Source organism: Diplotaxodon limnothrissa, linkage group LG13 (assembly GCF_057381915.1).
Source record: "Diplotaxodon limnothrissa isolate DT_005_m linkage group LG13, D_limnothrissa_male_GT1.1, whole genome shotgun sequence".
NCBI lineage: Eukaryota > Metazoa > Chordata > Actinopteri > Cichliformes > Cichlidae > Diplotaxodon > Diplotaxodon limnothrissa.
In genome coordinates this window covers 4,862,006-4,876,932 of record NC_140608.1, presented here as the reverse complement: position 1 = coordinate 4,876,932, position 14,927 = coordinate 4,862,006, and the positions used below count along the sequence as shown (strand labels likewise).

Sequence of the window (14,927 nt, the reverse complement as noted above, 5' to 3'; positions counted from 1 at the left end):
TAACATAATAACACTGAATATTAGCAAAAGAGCTCAATGTTTACTGTATAACCGCATCATATTTCCCTCAGTGTGAAGGATTTTGTAATTGAAACATAAATCAGTTGCTTATATCTGTACAGTGTTTATACAGCGTCTATAAGTTTTAAAGAAAGGAAAAACAGCCTCTATTTTCTCTCATTAGTATATATGTATGATGTACATGCATGTATTATACAGCATCTTTGTTCATGTGTCACAGTGCCTGTTTGCAGAGCAGTGCTCATACAGCTGTGCCGCGGTTCATCTCCAGCTGGACCAGTTTGGGGTTTTTCCCCGGTGACTCATATTCACCATTATTTTGACTTTCTGGTGTCTTCTCACCTCCTTTCTCCTTTTTCTCATCACTAGTTCTGTTAGGAGGAAAGAAAAGGGTTTAAATTGAATACATGTTTTTCCTTTCAATCTTGCCTTCTTTTTGGCATCTTTGTTTCTTCAAGTTAAAGAAACTGCAGTGCCAAGCCAGCCATGTGTCTAACTCCATGATGCTACACTATCTTTCTTACTTTTTCTTGAACAGTTTCTTGAAAGAGCTCCTAAAGCCTCCTTTGTCTTTGCGACTCCTCTCGCTGAAGGGGGTGTGGTTACTGTCCTCCGTCCCACTCCTCCACTTGGACTCATCGCCCCATGACTGGATTCCTGTGTCCTGATGTGGTTGAAAACAATATTTCAGTATTTACCAAGAAAATTAAGAAATAATACTAAAAATATGAATTTCATGTTGTCAGGTTCTGTGGTTTTAATGTTAAAATGTAACAGGCAATTCCTGTACAGACATGATAATAGTTCTTTAATAATAGATGTTTGCTGAAACCCACTATGCTGAGCAGTCCATGAAGATCAGGGCTCTGCTTGTCATTGTCCGCTCTGTTCGCCAAGGGAGTCTGGACCTTACGGGAGGGGGTAGAACTTCCTTTGTTGCCTTTACTGCTCTGGCGCTCCAGTTTGGCATGGCTGCCCAATCCCACCCTTTGGAGATGGTCTGATAGAGGTCCACTATCCAGACCACTCACTGTGTTCTCCATTTGCAGCCCATTCAGTGACTTAACAGCAGAGATGGCATACATGTCGATTATGAACATCTACAAAAATGATTCTTCAATATTTTTATATATCTCTTACAAATAAACTCACCTTGCTCTTACGTTGGCTGGCCTGAAGGGGGCGATGCTGATTGCGACGCATAAGAACAGCTTCGTCTGGAGAGACACAACCACGGTTGGGCAGTTTGCTATAACCATTCCCTTGGCTTCCTATGTTGCCAAAAACATCGCGGGTAGTCGACACATTTGTTGCTATTCCGTGATGTGACGCTGGGGGGGCTTTTGGGCACTTCACAAAGGCAATGTCAATGGAGGAATCAGAAGAGGCAGAAGAACAGCGGTCCAACATAGAGGTGTCATGAAAAGAGCCTCCATCTTCTTCATAGAGGTTCTCCAGCCCAGGGGGATCTGGAGGAAGGAGAAACTCTCCGAGGGCATCTGCCAGAGCAGATCCCGGCTGAACCTGGCGGAACTCTGCAGGTCTGGGAGGCAGATGATGCTGGCACAACATTGACCTCTCAGAGGGCTCACTTTCTGGGATGCTGCCAAGACCTGAAAGCAAAAAAACAAACAAACAAAAAACTGAATTGTTGACTGATGTAAAATAAGAACCAAAATGACAAGTTGGGGAAAAGGGAAGTTTGGGAAGTTTCATCATGTCCCAAAAATAAAATTACTCTGGGGAATCATCTGTCTGACGCTGAATAAAATACTGTGATAGGAGATGCCCAAATACTGCTTTGGTTTTGTATTTAGGTTTTCTTAAAGAGGATGTGGTTAAAAAAAATAATCATCAAGCCATCAAGCCCCAATCAAGCCACAAACAATGGATTTAAAACTATATAATGTAAAAGTTGACCTGGGACATCAGATAGATACCGATGAGTTTAACTCAATTGTGCCCTGGATTTTAATTTTACTTGACTCGGTTTTTTGATGAAATTGGTACTTCTTATTCAAAATGTGCACAGTGGTAAGCCAGTCGGTTGGCATGCTGACACCAGAGCATCCTGTGCGATAAACATCCTTTGTAGTGGCCCTGTGTGCTGACGTTTTGAAGCTACACTTTTAAAAAAAGTTCATGATGAAGTATGAAGTGTTGTCTGAGGATGTCTAAAAGGAAAGGTGTTAATTCCTGCTCCAAAGGGCTGCATTTGAATGCTGGGAGAGAACAAATTGAACTTGAAACATTCACTTTCCCACGCTGTAAAACTCCATGCCACTATCATTGCTCTAGTCCAATCATCTTTCTGTTCTCTTCTTCAATCAGCCTTTAAATTGCAATGCTCAACTTTCAGTCTCTCTTGCAGTCTCCTTTGTGCAATCCACCTCCTCCCCATTTCCACCTCACCAAAGCCCCCAACTTATCTTCATTACCGCCAGCATCTACACTCTGGGGGGGTCCTGCCCTTTTCCATTCTGCTGGGAATTCTTTATTTCGTTAAATCACGCTCAGTTCCTTCTAATGATCTCCTCTTATTGAACTATTTTACTGACCTGTTGGTTTGTGGTTCCGTGAGTCCAGCTCATGGCTGAAGAAAGGGAGGCGGGAGGGCCACTCTGCATCATAGCAATGAGTTTCAGTTTCTTGGTCTCGGTCCCAATCTTGGAAACGGTGCGACTGAATCTGTTCCAGGAGACACTGCTTTCTGCGCCTCACCTGGTTGGCATGTTCCCTGCAGTGAAGAAACGAAGAAATAAACTTTGTTTACAGCAGCACCCGACAGCTTTTTACAGAAGAAATCAAGAAATACTGAAAGGTTACTGGACTGGTAGGAAAACATGGCGAGTATGTAACTGCTTTTATACCTATATTTTTTAAATGAGAAAGCAATAACAAATATTAAGCATTTATGTGTGTCTGTTGCTTTCCAGGAATAATCTACTTAGCTTTAACTCTTATTCATTTATTAATGTCTAACAGAAATGTCTGAGTCATGTAAACACTACATTAAATGCCCGGTAAACTGAATACTCACAGCATTGCACTGCTGCAAGGGTACGGTGAGCCAGTGTTGCTGGCTTGAATCCCACTCTCTACTGTCTTTAACAGCTGTTTCATGGTAGACCTGCAGGGGTGCACAGCACAGAGAACATTAAGCTCCTTCACACTGAAAATGTTTTGTTTAATGTTTGTTTTAAAGTTGATCTTTTTCGAAAGATGGTAATCCTGACCTCTTCACCTCCTTGCGGTTGAGCAGCAGAAGCTCCTGATTGTGCTGGAGGAGGTGGTGGTACTGTGTAGTAAAAGCCCTGAACTGCTGTATGCACACCAGCAGCAGATAGTAGTCTGGATGCTCTGCATCAGTCTGCCTAAGTAGTCCCTACACACACACACACACACACACACACACACACACACACACACACACACACACACACACACACACACACAGATAGACAATTTAAATATTCATACATCAGATTTAATCTTCGGTTGTAATAATACTGAGTTGTTAATTGTCGTTTTATTTCTGTTTCTGTTTACTGATAACCTTTTTCTGCATGGTTTCAGAGTATCGTATTTGTATCAAGTTTGTGTGTTGCAGGATATGAACATATAAGGACAATTCTGGCAGTGGTGTTGATCCAACCTGTAAAAGCAGCAGGTACTCAGGGATCCTCTGAACTGGCTGAAGCAGCAGAGTGTAGAGGGAGGGTTTGGATTCATCACCTGTTATGTCACTCTGATAGCAGCACCACACAGTCAAGCACAATGCAGCACAGATGGACCAATCAGCATCAAAGGGAAAAACACAGCAGGTGTAAGGACTGTGAATTTCGTCATTTGTCTGAAGCTTTTATATAAAACAAGGCTTGAAATGAAACTTGACAGGGCTTCCAGATACTTAAGTTACCTCCACTCAAGCAATTCTGAGAGTATCTGAGAGTTAAATCAGAAATCGACAGATATGCTGGCGTTTTTTGGTGATATGAGCTGTAAGTTTCCGGATTTTTTTTGTTTTTAGAAGTATGCTGGTATTCTTTTTCATCCTGTCCTCCCTGCTCTGCCCCATCATGTTACATTCTGTGCTTTTAAAATTAATATCAAAACCTGTCATATTTCACATTTTTCTGTTACCTCAAGCAAGGCCGAAGACTTCATGGAGCTGGTGGCCAGCATGTTGACAACTGACAGACAGTCTGGAAGCTCCTTCAGGTAGGACACATAAAAATCCAAGAAATCACTCTGGAGGAAGAAGGAGAGATATACTGCCTGAGTTTGCATGCTCTTTATATACACTGGAGACCTTCTGCATTTCTCTCTACCTCCATTTAGTGCACGAAACACTTCCCTGCACTATCAAATCTGCACAGATTGGGATGACAGAGTGCTGAAGGAGAGTCATGCTGAGACACACTCGTGGGGATGCAAGACTGTACAGGGAAGCTACAGCTGGGAGTACAGCCAAGTCTTTAGAGCACTGGCAGACACCTTGGAGAAGGATGAACTGAAAAAGCATCAGACTCGTGGGACACCCATCCCATAAATCCAGTTCATCTAGCAGGGAGAAAAAACACTCTCCTCCAAGAAGATCAACAGCACCCTCCTGCAGACTGCACAGGTATGGCATATGAAGGTGGACCTGGGGAATAAACTATACTTCCACCTGACAATATTCTGACAAAGGAAAGAAGATGATCCTAATAGGACTGCCAGTCCCACTGGAGGATGGATGCAAGGAAACCTCTGTGAGGAAAACCACTAATTACCATGATCAGGGCTAACAGTGCAGGATGGCAGATCTGACTGTTCTCAGCTGAAATTGTTGCAGAGGTTTTCACTGCTTGGGCTGTTGGAGAATGCTTATTGGTCTGAAAGTAGCAGGAAGAGAGTGGATGATAGCAGCACACAGGTTGGTGGTGGTGGTGGTGGTGGGGGGGGGGGGAGCATCTTGCTCTAGAATCGGTGTGAGCTGGAAGCCAGGAGAACGATTGGGATAGACCTGCCAAGAAGGGGACCTTGTGCTCATTGAAGGTTGGAAACCATATGATTGGATCGTTTTATGACTGAAAGCTACAGTCACAAGTTAAGAGACTAAAGACATAAGCACTTTGCATATATGAATTTGAATGTGTTTATAACCCATCATCACACATTTTACACTTCCAACCTTCACTGTCAGATTAGTGTAAACAGTTCTTCATTTAATATATTCAACAAGGTGCTGGAGCCATTTATCAGACGTTTCAGTCTGTATTGACATGACAGCATCTCACAGTTACTGCAAATTTGTCAGCTTCTCATCTATAATGTAAACTGGATGGAGCGTTATCCTGCTAAAAGCAGCCATCAGAAGATGGTACATTGGTTATAAAAGGGTGGACATGTTCAGCAACAATTCTCAGCTGGTACTAAATCGCCCAAGGCATGCCAAGCAAATATCCCCCACACTATTACCAGACTACCAACAGCCTCAACAGTTGATACAAGGAAGGATGGATCCATGTATATATATTGTTCACCAAAAATTCTGATCCTGCATCCAAATGAAACAGCAGCAATTGAGACTCACTGTGACGATCCTGGGTCAGTGAGCCAGCGTTTTGTGTATTATTATTGTATAATTTATTTGTGGTTTGATTTCTAGTGTTTAGTATGGGTTTAGTTCTCTGCCAGTCTGTTTCCTGTTTTATTTTGAAGGTCAGTGTCTCAGGTCATTGTATTCTCTTTTGTGTCCCTCAGTCTCGTCAGGTTTGATTGCTCCCAGCCGTGCTCGCCTTGTGTGTCTCATTTTTGTGTTACTGCCTTTTGTATTTAAGCCCCGTGTTCCCCGTGCTTAGTGTCACGTCGTATCCTCATTCTGCCCTGTGTGTTTAGTTTCCAGTCCAGTTTCCAGCCCTCCTAGTTTTGTTCTGTTTTTGACGTTTGCCTGCAATAAAGCAGTGGACTTTTGAGTTTAAGTTCTTCCTCCAGGAGTCTGCATATTGGGTCCTTTTTCCTGCCTGCCGGCACACAGCCATGACACTCGTCACACCAGGCAATGTTTTTCCAGGCTTCTATTGTCTATTTTTGGTATTCTCATGTGAATTGTAGCCTTATTTTCCAATTCTCAACCGACAGACCACCACTATATATTCATCTGCTGTTTCAAAGTTTGATATGTTGTGCATTCAGAGACACATAACTTGATTGTAACAAGTTAGTATATCCTTCTTATCAACTCAAAGCAGTCTGGCCATTCTCCTCTGACCTCTGACATCAACACGGCATTTTCACCCAGAGAACTGCTGCTCACTGGATATTTTCTCTAAACCCTAGAGATGATTGTGTTGGAAAATCATAGCAGATCAGGAGTTTGTGAAATACTCAGACCAGTCTGTCTGGCACCAACAACTATACTATATACAAAGTCACATAAATCACCTTTTTTCCCAGTCTGATGCTTTCTTTGAACTTCTGCAGGTCTTGACCAATTCTAAATGCCTAAATACACTTAAAAGATTCTTATATTATTTCAAACATAGCATAGAAAAACAAACTGCGCAGGCTAAGAAAGCTGAAAAGGAAGTCCATGAAAGATAGATTCAGATAACTGATATTGAATCAACACCTTATTAGAAAAATGGAGGGAGTGCATATGTAGCATTCACTGCCTGCTGGTTTAAAAGATGTTAAGAATTCAAAGACTTTCATTTTATTTACCAGTAGATGGTGCTCACATCAAAAAGGACAATATCCACATTTCGTTTTGCGCTCTCATTCTGTGTTTACCTCTTTACTTGTAAGCCTCATGAATATATCTCCCATGATGCCTTGCCACTGGCATTTGAGCACACGTTCTTGAAGAGTATGAAGGAGCTCAAGGTGCTGCTGGATCAGAAACCTCAAAGAGCTGGGAAATGGACTAAAAGTAGAACAAAAGGCAGCAGATGTTATAAACATCAACATTCCTACAAAACGTGAGAAAACCTGCATTTGTGTCAATTAGTGTGCCATCTTGTGTGGCAGACATCTGACAGCAGGATAAGCAATTTAAAACAAATACAATCATTCACAAATAACATTTGACCCAGTTCAGCGATGGCACCATTTCACTGGCGCTTTCAGTCATTGGGAGCACGTGTGCTGAAGCTAAGCAGTGATTGCATTAACAAGCTGTGTGGAGTCTCTTTAACAGAGTGTCTTCTCTGGTGTTTACAATGTGCCTTTATTTAATTTGTTTATTTCCTGTTCACCCTTCACTGCAAGCACTCAAATTAGATCAGGAATATATTCTTGCGAGTGTTGATTTGTGTGTCTCTGTGTGTGTATCAGGTAGGGGTTAGTGGTGGCTGGGACATTTCTTCTTTCCAAAAAACTGCTTTACATGTCTTTTTCTTCAATTATCAGTCTGAATCGAGCCATCTTAGGGTGTCAGCAGGCTTTACCGTTTGTCTTTGGAAGTGAGGGCTTCTGATCCGTTAAAGGAGATGTTTGCCTTCAGAAGCAGAGAAAGGTGGGACACGTAAACTCTCTCAGACTCCAGCAGCTCCAAGGCTGCTCTCTGTCTTTTATCTGCACATACAGAACACAATCTACTTTAAACTCTGAGAATAAAGAGGATTATTCTATAACCATAAAAGACAGACAACTGCAAAGGGGGCCAGGCTTACTGGCTGGCCTTTACTACCTGTGTATAATATTTTTTGTAATATGCACCTGTTATAAAACCTGCCATCAAACATAAGGCAAAAGCTGGTTAAAACACCTTTTTATATGGTCATGTATGTTGACTAAAATCCCATTTTAACAATTATATTTATATATTGAGTTTTGCTTAAATTAAAAAGAGTGGTGAAACTCCTACCCATAGTTCTGTCTGGAGGTGGTAAAATCCACCTACTTCTGCCTTTAAACTTCCTCTGACTACCAAGTAATGCATGATTCAGGATGTAAAAAGAGACTGTGGTTTAGTGGGTCCGTGCATAGATATGTGGACTACCCGCAGTAGTATGTTTATCAGCAGAAACAGGTGTATTTCTTACTTATTTCAGTCTGACTATTGGTCTCAGGACAAGATCTTTGCTGGTCCTGCTCAGACGTGGAGGCTGCAACACACAAACACTAGTATGAGCAAACTGCCTCTACGAGCCGGTCATTTTCTCGCTTACACTCTTTGCATAGTAAATGTTGAAATACACAGACTCACTCTGAGTCGACGTGGTGCTCCTCGGCGGTGACCCGCTGCTCTGCATATTGGGGAAAAAGTGCTGAATACCACTGAGCTCTGATTGGCTGGGCACACAGATGTGTTCATCACTGGATGCTGTCAGCACATCAGCCTTGGAGCTCTTTCTGCTAGTGGCCCGATCAGCACAGGTGAAGGAGAATTAAAAAGAGCGCTTATTTGACAAAGTTACATATGAAAGTTGAACTTTTTGGGTCACCATTAGGGAGCTGAGTGGGATGATTGAATAATTACTGTGAATAATTTTTATATGCGTGTACATTTATTAAAACTAGCACCTTTTTCAAAATGTTGCAGCCCTACCTGTGTGGAACTGACATCATATCTTTGTTTTCTGAGTGCAGCAGTTCTATCCTCTTCTGAACATCTCTTTGTCTGCTGGAAATGTCCCTGATGTGGAACAACGCCACATTCAGCTCCTCCTGCAAGAAGATTAAAAGGTGCCAGTAGTTTTACTTTGGTAGACTGGGAAAGTCACTATGCTGAAATGGGAAGTACCAGGGTCAGATTTTAAGGGGAGAATTTGGGATTCAAATCCAAAAGAGAGAATTTCTCGTATGCATGCACATTAAAAAAATATTAGCAACATAGTCCACGTTGTGTGAGAGTCTGAAAGAGTTGCCTTCCTGCCTAATTAAATTAGTTTACAGTTCAACAGAGTCCAAGTCAGATGTTCTAAATTATGTTTCAGAGGCCACACCAAGAGTAGACTGTGTATGTGTGTGTTTTTACTGTCTAGCTTCTCCAGCACCTTAAATGTGTTGAGCGTGTTCTTGAGGCCCATTATCTTATCATCCACATCAGTCTGATGGGCCTGCAGCTTCTCTTCCAAACCGTGGTCCTTTTGACGCAGCTCGCACAGCTCCCCCAGCGCCGCCTGGAGCCCCTCGCGCAGCTCAACCACCAGACCCCACAGCTGCATCACAAGGAGCAGTTTAACATGTAATGTTTTCACCAGTGTGCTTTGCTCCAACTTTGTTACAACTTTGTTACACTTGATTCTTTGTGCTTTTGGTGCGTTTTGACTTGTTTTGTGCTGTCTTTTAAACCCTTATCATTATGTTAACCTTTCCCTGATTACATTCCATACATAGAGAAATCTTTATCTTGCTTTGTTTTTTCTCTGCTCTTCCATTCTCAGTTTTCTCATGCATAGCTGATTGAATTTACTTCACGGGCATAACTGAATCAGCTCATGGGAACATTACATGGGTTTTGCAGCTCTCTCTTGTCCTATCTTTCCATCGCTCTCTTGCTTTTCTTTTTCTCTTGGTCATGTGAAAGGCATCAAGCAGGAAACTCAATAGACCATCTGTCCTGTTTGCCTTATTGCTCTTATTCCTGTGTAATAGCTGACTATGCGTCTATACACCTGGAGGCTACAGCTCTAAGGATTCATAGAAGCATCTGCATCTACTGCAATGCATAGATCTTAGTATTTACTCGTATCAGCTGCCAATATTGAGTTTAGTTAATCTGAATAAGAGTGTTATTTAAATAATACTTAAGAGAGCATGATGTGCTAAAGTGAACTCAATTTGGAGACTGAATTCTTATACTGTACAAGTGAGTCCTGTACTATAAATTATTCATAAAGTATTTCACATCCTCTGTGAGTAAATAAGAGCTTTTGTTAAAATGTGATGAGACCTGGTGCAAATTTAAAAGAGCCGAAACTTTATTTTAAAACTTTGTAAACAGCATTTTTCTTGTGTGCTCTGTTCACTTTTGGTAGTCCATACTCATTGTGATGAAAATGCTTCACTATCTCGGGCAATATGCTGTCTTCTGATTTGGGTTATTTGTCTGCAGAGTCCAACATTGGATAACTCACTCTTCTTGCTCTTTGTTTCACTTCATCATAAAATAAAACCAATCAAATATTCTTAAATTTAAAAAGTGTGAGGCACAGTGAGTCTAAATGCCAGCACTGGTTATGTTGATATCTTGAGCAAAATCTACTCTAGAAAGAGCACAGCGTTTGCTCAAAGTCACCAACACAAAATGTATTAAAAATGAAAAAAAAAAAATATATAAAAGTTTTACTATTTAAAGAAACATCTTGTTGCGTCTTCTGATAAATAGTGACAGAAAGGCTCGGTTGTTAATAGACAATTTAAGTCACAAACCAAATATTATGTAATTTATTGGTAACTTGTCTAAATGAGCTTGTTCTGATTTGATAATAAAGCTGGGATTATTCATGTTTGTTTTTTTTAGCTCACCCATTATGAGGCATAAACAAATAAATATGAAGTGTGAAGTGTTTAAAAGTTCTTGATTACCTGAGAAATCCCCTGGCTAGCTTCTTCAACATTTCCCTCTGTATCTAAGGAGAAAACATGAAAAGCTGAGTGTGGTGTCCACACAACATCTGCTAAATTTCTGTGAAAATGTTGATTGAATCCACAGACAAATCCACTGTTAAGCGTTTGTTTGTTAAGCAAGTATGGAAAAGGCATGAAAGAGGTTGCCACAAGAAAACCCCTTTTTTCCCACCACATGTAAATTAACAGTTTATTTACCTTTTCTTTCTCAGACATTTAACACATCATGTAAGATTAAGTTCAAAGAAAAAAAAAAGATTAAGTTCAAAGAATTTCTACTTGTTACATCATCGATAATTGGCATCGCTAACAGATTATTTATCACACTTATTCAGGACAAAAGACCACAGAAAACAGGTTTGGTTCATGCATCTCAAAAATTAAAGTAGAATAAATATAAATTACACAGATGATATTCTATAAAATAACAAACTTTTAATATATTTTTATATACAAGAAAAGTTGCTCCTCATATTATCTGACTCCAAAAAGTTCAGTGAGTTTCATGTTTTGTCTTGAATCATAAAATTCGGCGTAACTGTTAAATGCTCTGAATTACAGAGAATTGTGATCATGTAATTTCAACAAACTGTAAACGTCAAATGAATTTCAACCCACTCAAATAAAGTTTAAAAAAGCCTGCGCCGTGAGCTTTCTCTGTCGTGTGATTAAAGTCATTAATGTCTGCATTAAACTCTTTTCATCAACCCCAGTGTAACCTAAAGTTGTATCCACATGTGGCAACTTCAACCAATTACAGGGAAAGTAACTGCTGGTGATGCAAAGTGGGCGGGATTCAACAAGGTCCATTCACTCCAATGGACCTTTTTTCTAATAGCATTCACTTACTCAAGGGCTCTGTTCAAGGCAAGCGAATTACTACCAATAAGAGAACAGGATACCCTTGATTGACATAATGTGGTAGTAAATATATTAGAAGGTTACCTAGGTAACGGGTAATCTGAAACCTCTGCACACGGTCGACTGTAAAGCAATGCACGACAAGCAAATTGCTTCCAGCGTGGACACAGCTTAAGAGCTTGACTACCATGCCATATGTCAATCAATAGTATTCCTCACTCTCATTGGTAGTCACATTGCTGGTCTTGAAGTCTATCACGAGCCATGTTCACTTCACATCACCAGCATCTTTTCATCTGTAGTCGCTTGGTGATCACCACATTGCTGCAAATTGCTTTCAGCATCATGGCAGCTTCAGACTTAGTGTGTGAATTTATATTATTCACCGTTCAGCGTGTCTGCATTTCCTATGTTAAAGGTAAAAAAACAAAAACATTGCAGTGTGGTTCATGGCAAATATTTCATGCATTTGGGCACAGTTGATGGTTATAGAAAAGTACAATGCTTGTGTCTGTTGCGAAAATGTCACAGGTCGAGGCTACTGTCAAAACTGCACGGGGTCATACGAAACACGTTTTACATATATCATCATGCATAAATGATGAGGAGCATGAGCACAATATGAGTAACACTTCTCGTCCGTGAAAGAGCAAAACAAGGAATGTGTCCCACAATGAAGACTCTCTGTCAAATTTCCTCTGGCATTTTGAGTTTGTGCTTTTGGCTTCAGCTGTTTCAGGCCAAAAAAGTTGACGTCAACATGTTACATCAACATCTGTCCCACAGTGACCTCAACAGAAGATGCAAAAAATATTTAAATTTATTGCCATCAGGAAACCAAAAGGATTTTGTGACATTTTGATGTTGCTTCTGCACTGTATGTCTCATTTGGTAACAAGTAGCAACAACTGTCTGGATAGTAAGACATATTTTTGGTATAGCATTGGACTGCATGTTTAGTTCATCTCATACACGCTGGCTTTGTTCTCCAAACAAACCTAAATCACAGCTTGCGTTCAGCTGGTAACCAACAATCAGGACAAAAAGGTCAAAGCTGCGTTTGGTGTACTTTAGCGTTGATGTGAAACAGCAGACATTTTGGCTTGTGAAAACAGGAAACAAGCAGGAGTAATTGATAACATTAAAATCATCCACATCCCATTTAGGTAAACCCTTCTAAGGTTCTTGACCCTGCTTGAATTAAATGAAGGATAATTAAAATTATTTTTGTAGGTCACAATCTTGATGTACTGTTAAAATAAATTAAAATAACTAAATAATCCCTGTTTAATACCCATATTAAATACTTAAAAATTAAGAATTTTACAAAGATATCATAATGTTATTTATATGTGTTCACCAGGCTTTATGTTTAAGGTTTGTTTTACAACACTACTGCTGCTCATTGGTTTTTATCCCTGTATCATACATCTTTGCAGATGCAGCTGGTCCAAGAAAGGCAAAGTAGCTTTGTGGCTGGTTATGCAAATTTTGGTATCACAGCCCAGTAAATATTTCAGGACTGATTGAAATGTAAAGGAATGATGAAAAAAAAGAAGAAAATCTGATATATGCAAGGAAAAAAATCATTTTGAACTGCCAAAAATATTCTTTTTGGTTTTGCCCTGTCTTATTAGAAAAAAAAGAAAAAGAAAAACTTTACTAAGCGTTCCTTATTCTTTTATATGTCCCCATAAATTTAGTATATTAACCTGCTGGTCTGAAAACACACATAATAAAGAGGATATCTTGAATTTTGACAAGCTGTAAGTAGCAGTTTCTAGACAAAGACTAAGCATTTGGTTTTTGAAAGTAAGAATAAACTGAATATTATGCATATTAGCTGCAAATACTTGTCTGAAACATCTCTTCAGAAGTTTTTTAAATGCTCATTTTACCTTCTGTCTTCTCCTCTGTTTCTGTTTTCTCACTCTCCATGTTCAGATAATCCTGGCCAGTCTGGTACAGTGTACTTCACAGCTGTCCAGTTCTGAAGTCCCTTTTCCAGCTCTGAATGACCTCACTCTGCTTCTCTGCCTCCCTCTCTTCTGAGCAACCCTATCTCTCGCTGTGATCGTTCACTTTCTCTTGTCCAAAGCATGTGAGTCCTATGATTTCGCTTTCGTACAAAAAGGTCCTTGTCTCCAGAGAGTGGAAGGATGGAGGGGAAAGATCAGGAGGAGAGAGAGAGAGAGACATTTGTTCATCATAAAGTCACATACTGTAACTCATTAGATTTAAGGAGGCGTGACTGGTTGCTAATGAGGATAGTTTACACAGCTGCACTGAACAGAGAACGCCTGAAATGGACATTCCAGTTGTTGTGGTGCATATAGGTGCTGGAAGTAGTGTTGTAGTCTCATGCAATATATGGTCTCACTCTAGGCCAGTTCTAATAAAGTGTCTTTTCTACTCCTTTTTTAAAAGACCACTTAGGGGGAGGGCAAAAGCTTTAAACCTAAAAGTACGCTACAGTATATCTTTTATTCACTTGATTTTTAGCTCCATTTTGGTCTCAACCAACCCTTGAGGGGCTTTTTGGCTCACAAAACAGTGAGGCCTGGGAGCTTGAGGGTCCCAATATCTTTGCTGTTCCTAGGACTGTGCTCTTCTGGACAGTGATCTTTATATATTTATGTATAATATATATATAATATAATGATGGTAAATATGAGGTGAACAAATGTTGTACTTGGAAGTTAAACAGTTGTTGATGAGGTTAAAGTTTTGCATAATAAATTATTTTATGTCAACAATTTACCAATTTTACAGTTTTAACCTGATTTGTAAAAAAGATTCTATCTATCTATCTATCTATCTATCTATCTATCTATCTATCTATCTATCTATATTATTTTTCTTACAAATCTAGTTAAAACTGTAAAATTGGTAAATTGTTGACATAAAAAAATTATTATGCAAAACCTTAACCTCATCAACAACTTCCAAGTACAACATTTGTTCCCCTCATATTTAGCGTCACAGCTTTTTGCTGACACGAGCCTGTGTTTGTGTTCCTGTCAGCTCTGTGACATCACCGTATTGTAAGTCTGTCTTCATGACTGTCTGCTTCTTGTCACACAGAGAGTACGGTTGTCTTTCTTTTCTCTCTCGCTCTCTGTGTCGGAAACAACAAAGCCTGGAGACAAACAGCTCAGCTGCTCCTCATTTCAACAACAAACCTGTGTTTGAAGGTTACATCCTTCCCACACATCATCTGATTCTGTGGTTACATGTGAGCATGTGGACGGGGAGTGTAATGTTCATTCCTCTCTACACAGAAACAAAACAGAACTTGTTTTATTCACCAATAATTGAGTTTGGAGAAAATGCCATTTTAATGATTTGCTAACTGGACCCTAAAAATCAATTTATTTGCAGTGTCACAAAGCAAAAGTTTAAAGTTCAAGTGTTACAAATCTCATGTTTTAATATTGAAATTGTAGTAAATCTAGTGTGTCTCCTCTGTGTGATGACAGTTAATT

At 39.9% G+C, this 14,927-nt stretch overlaps 1 protein-coding gene across 2 annotated transcripts; it reads right to left on the bottom strand.

Annotated features, from left to right (window-relative positions):
- Positions 1-248: 248 nt before the first annotated feature.
- On the bottom strand, positions 249-13,407 carry arhgef33 (Rho guanine nucleotide exchange factor (GEF) 33). 2 transcript variants are annotated; one of them, XM_085369107.1, is made up of 19 exons: positions 13,341-13,407; positions 12,417-12,428; positions 11,227-11,238; positions 10,540-10,583; positions 9,006-9,170; positions 8,558-8,676; positions 8,216-8,364; positions 8,052-8,114; positions 7,455-7,581; positions 6,799-6,931; positions 4,165-4,272; positions 3,677-3,769; positions 3,258-3,406; positions 3,062-3,151; positions 2,580-2,758; positions 1,174-1,634; positions 859-1,082; positions 546-695; positions 249-392 (listed from the first exon to the last, which is right to left on the bottom strand). In XM_085369107.1, exons 1-19 carry the CDS (start codon positions 13,378-13,380, stop codon positions 263-265), a joined length of 2,448 nt encoding a protein of 815 aa, XP_085225233.1. In that variant the 5' UTR covers positions 13,381-13,407; the 3' UTR covers positions 249-262. The 2 variants fall into 2 exon arrangements, with proteins under 2 accessions (XP_085225233.1, XP_085225232.1); XM_085369106.1 differs by lacking the exons at positions 11,227-11,238; positions 12,417-12,428 and having other exon boundaries at positions 546-685; positions 858-1,082.
- Between the last annotated feature and the right edge of the window lie 1,520 nt (positions 13,408-14,927).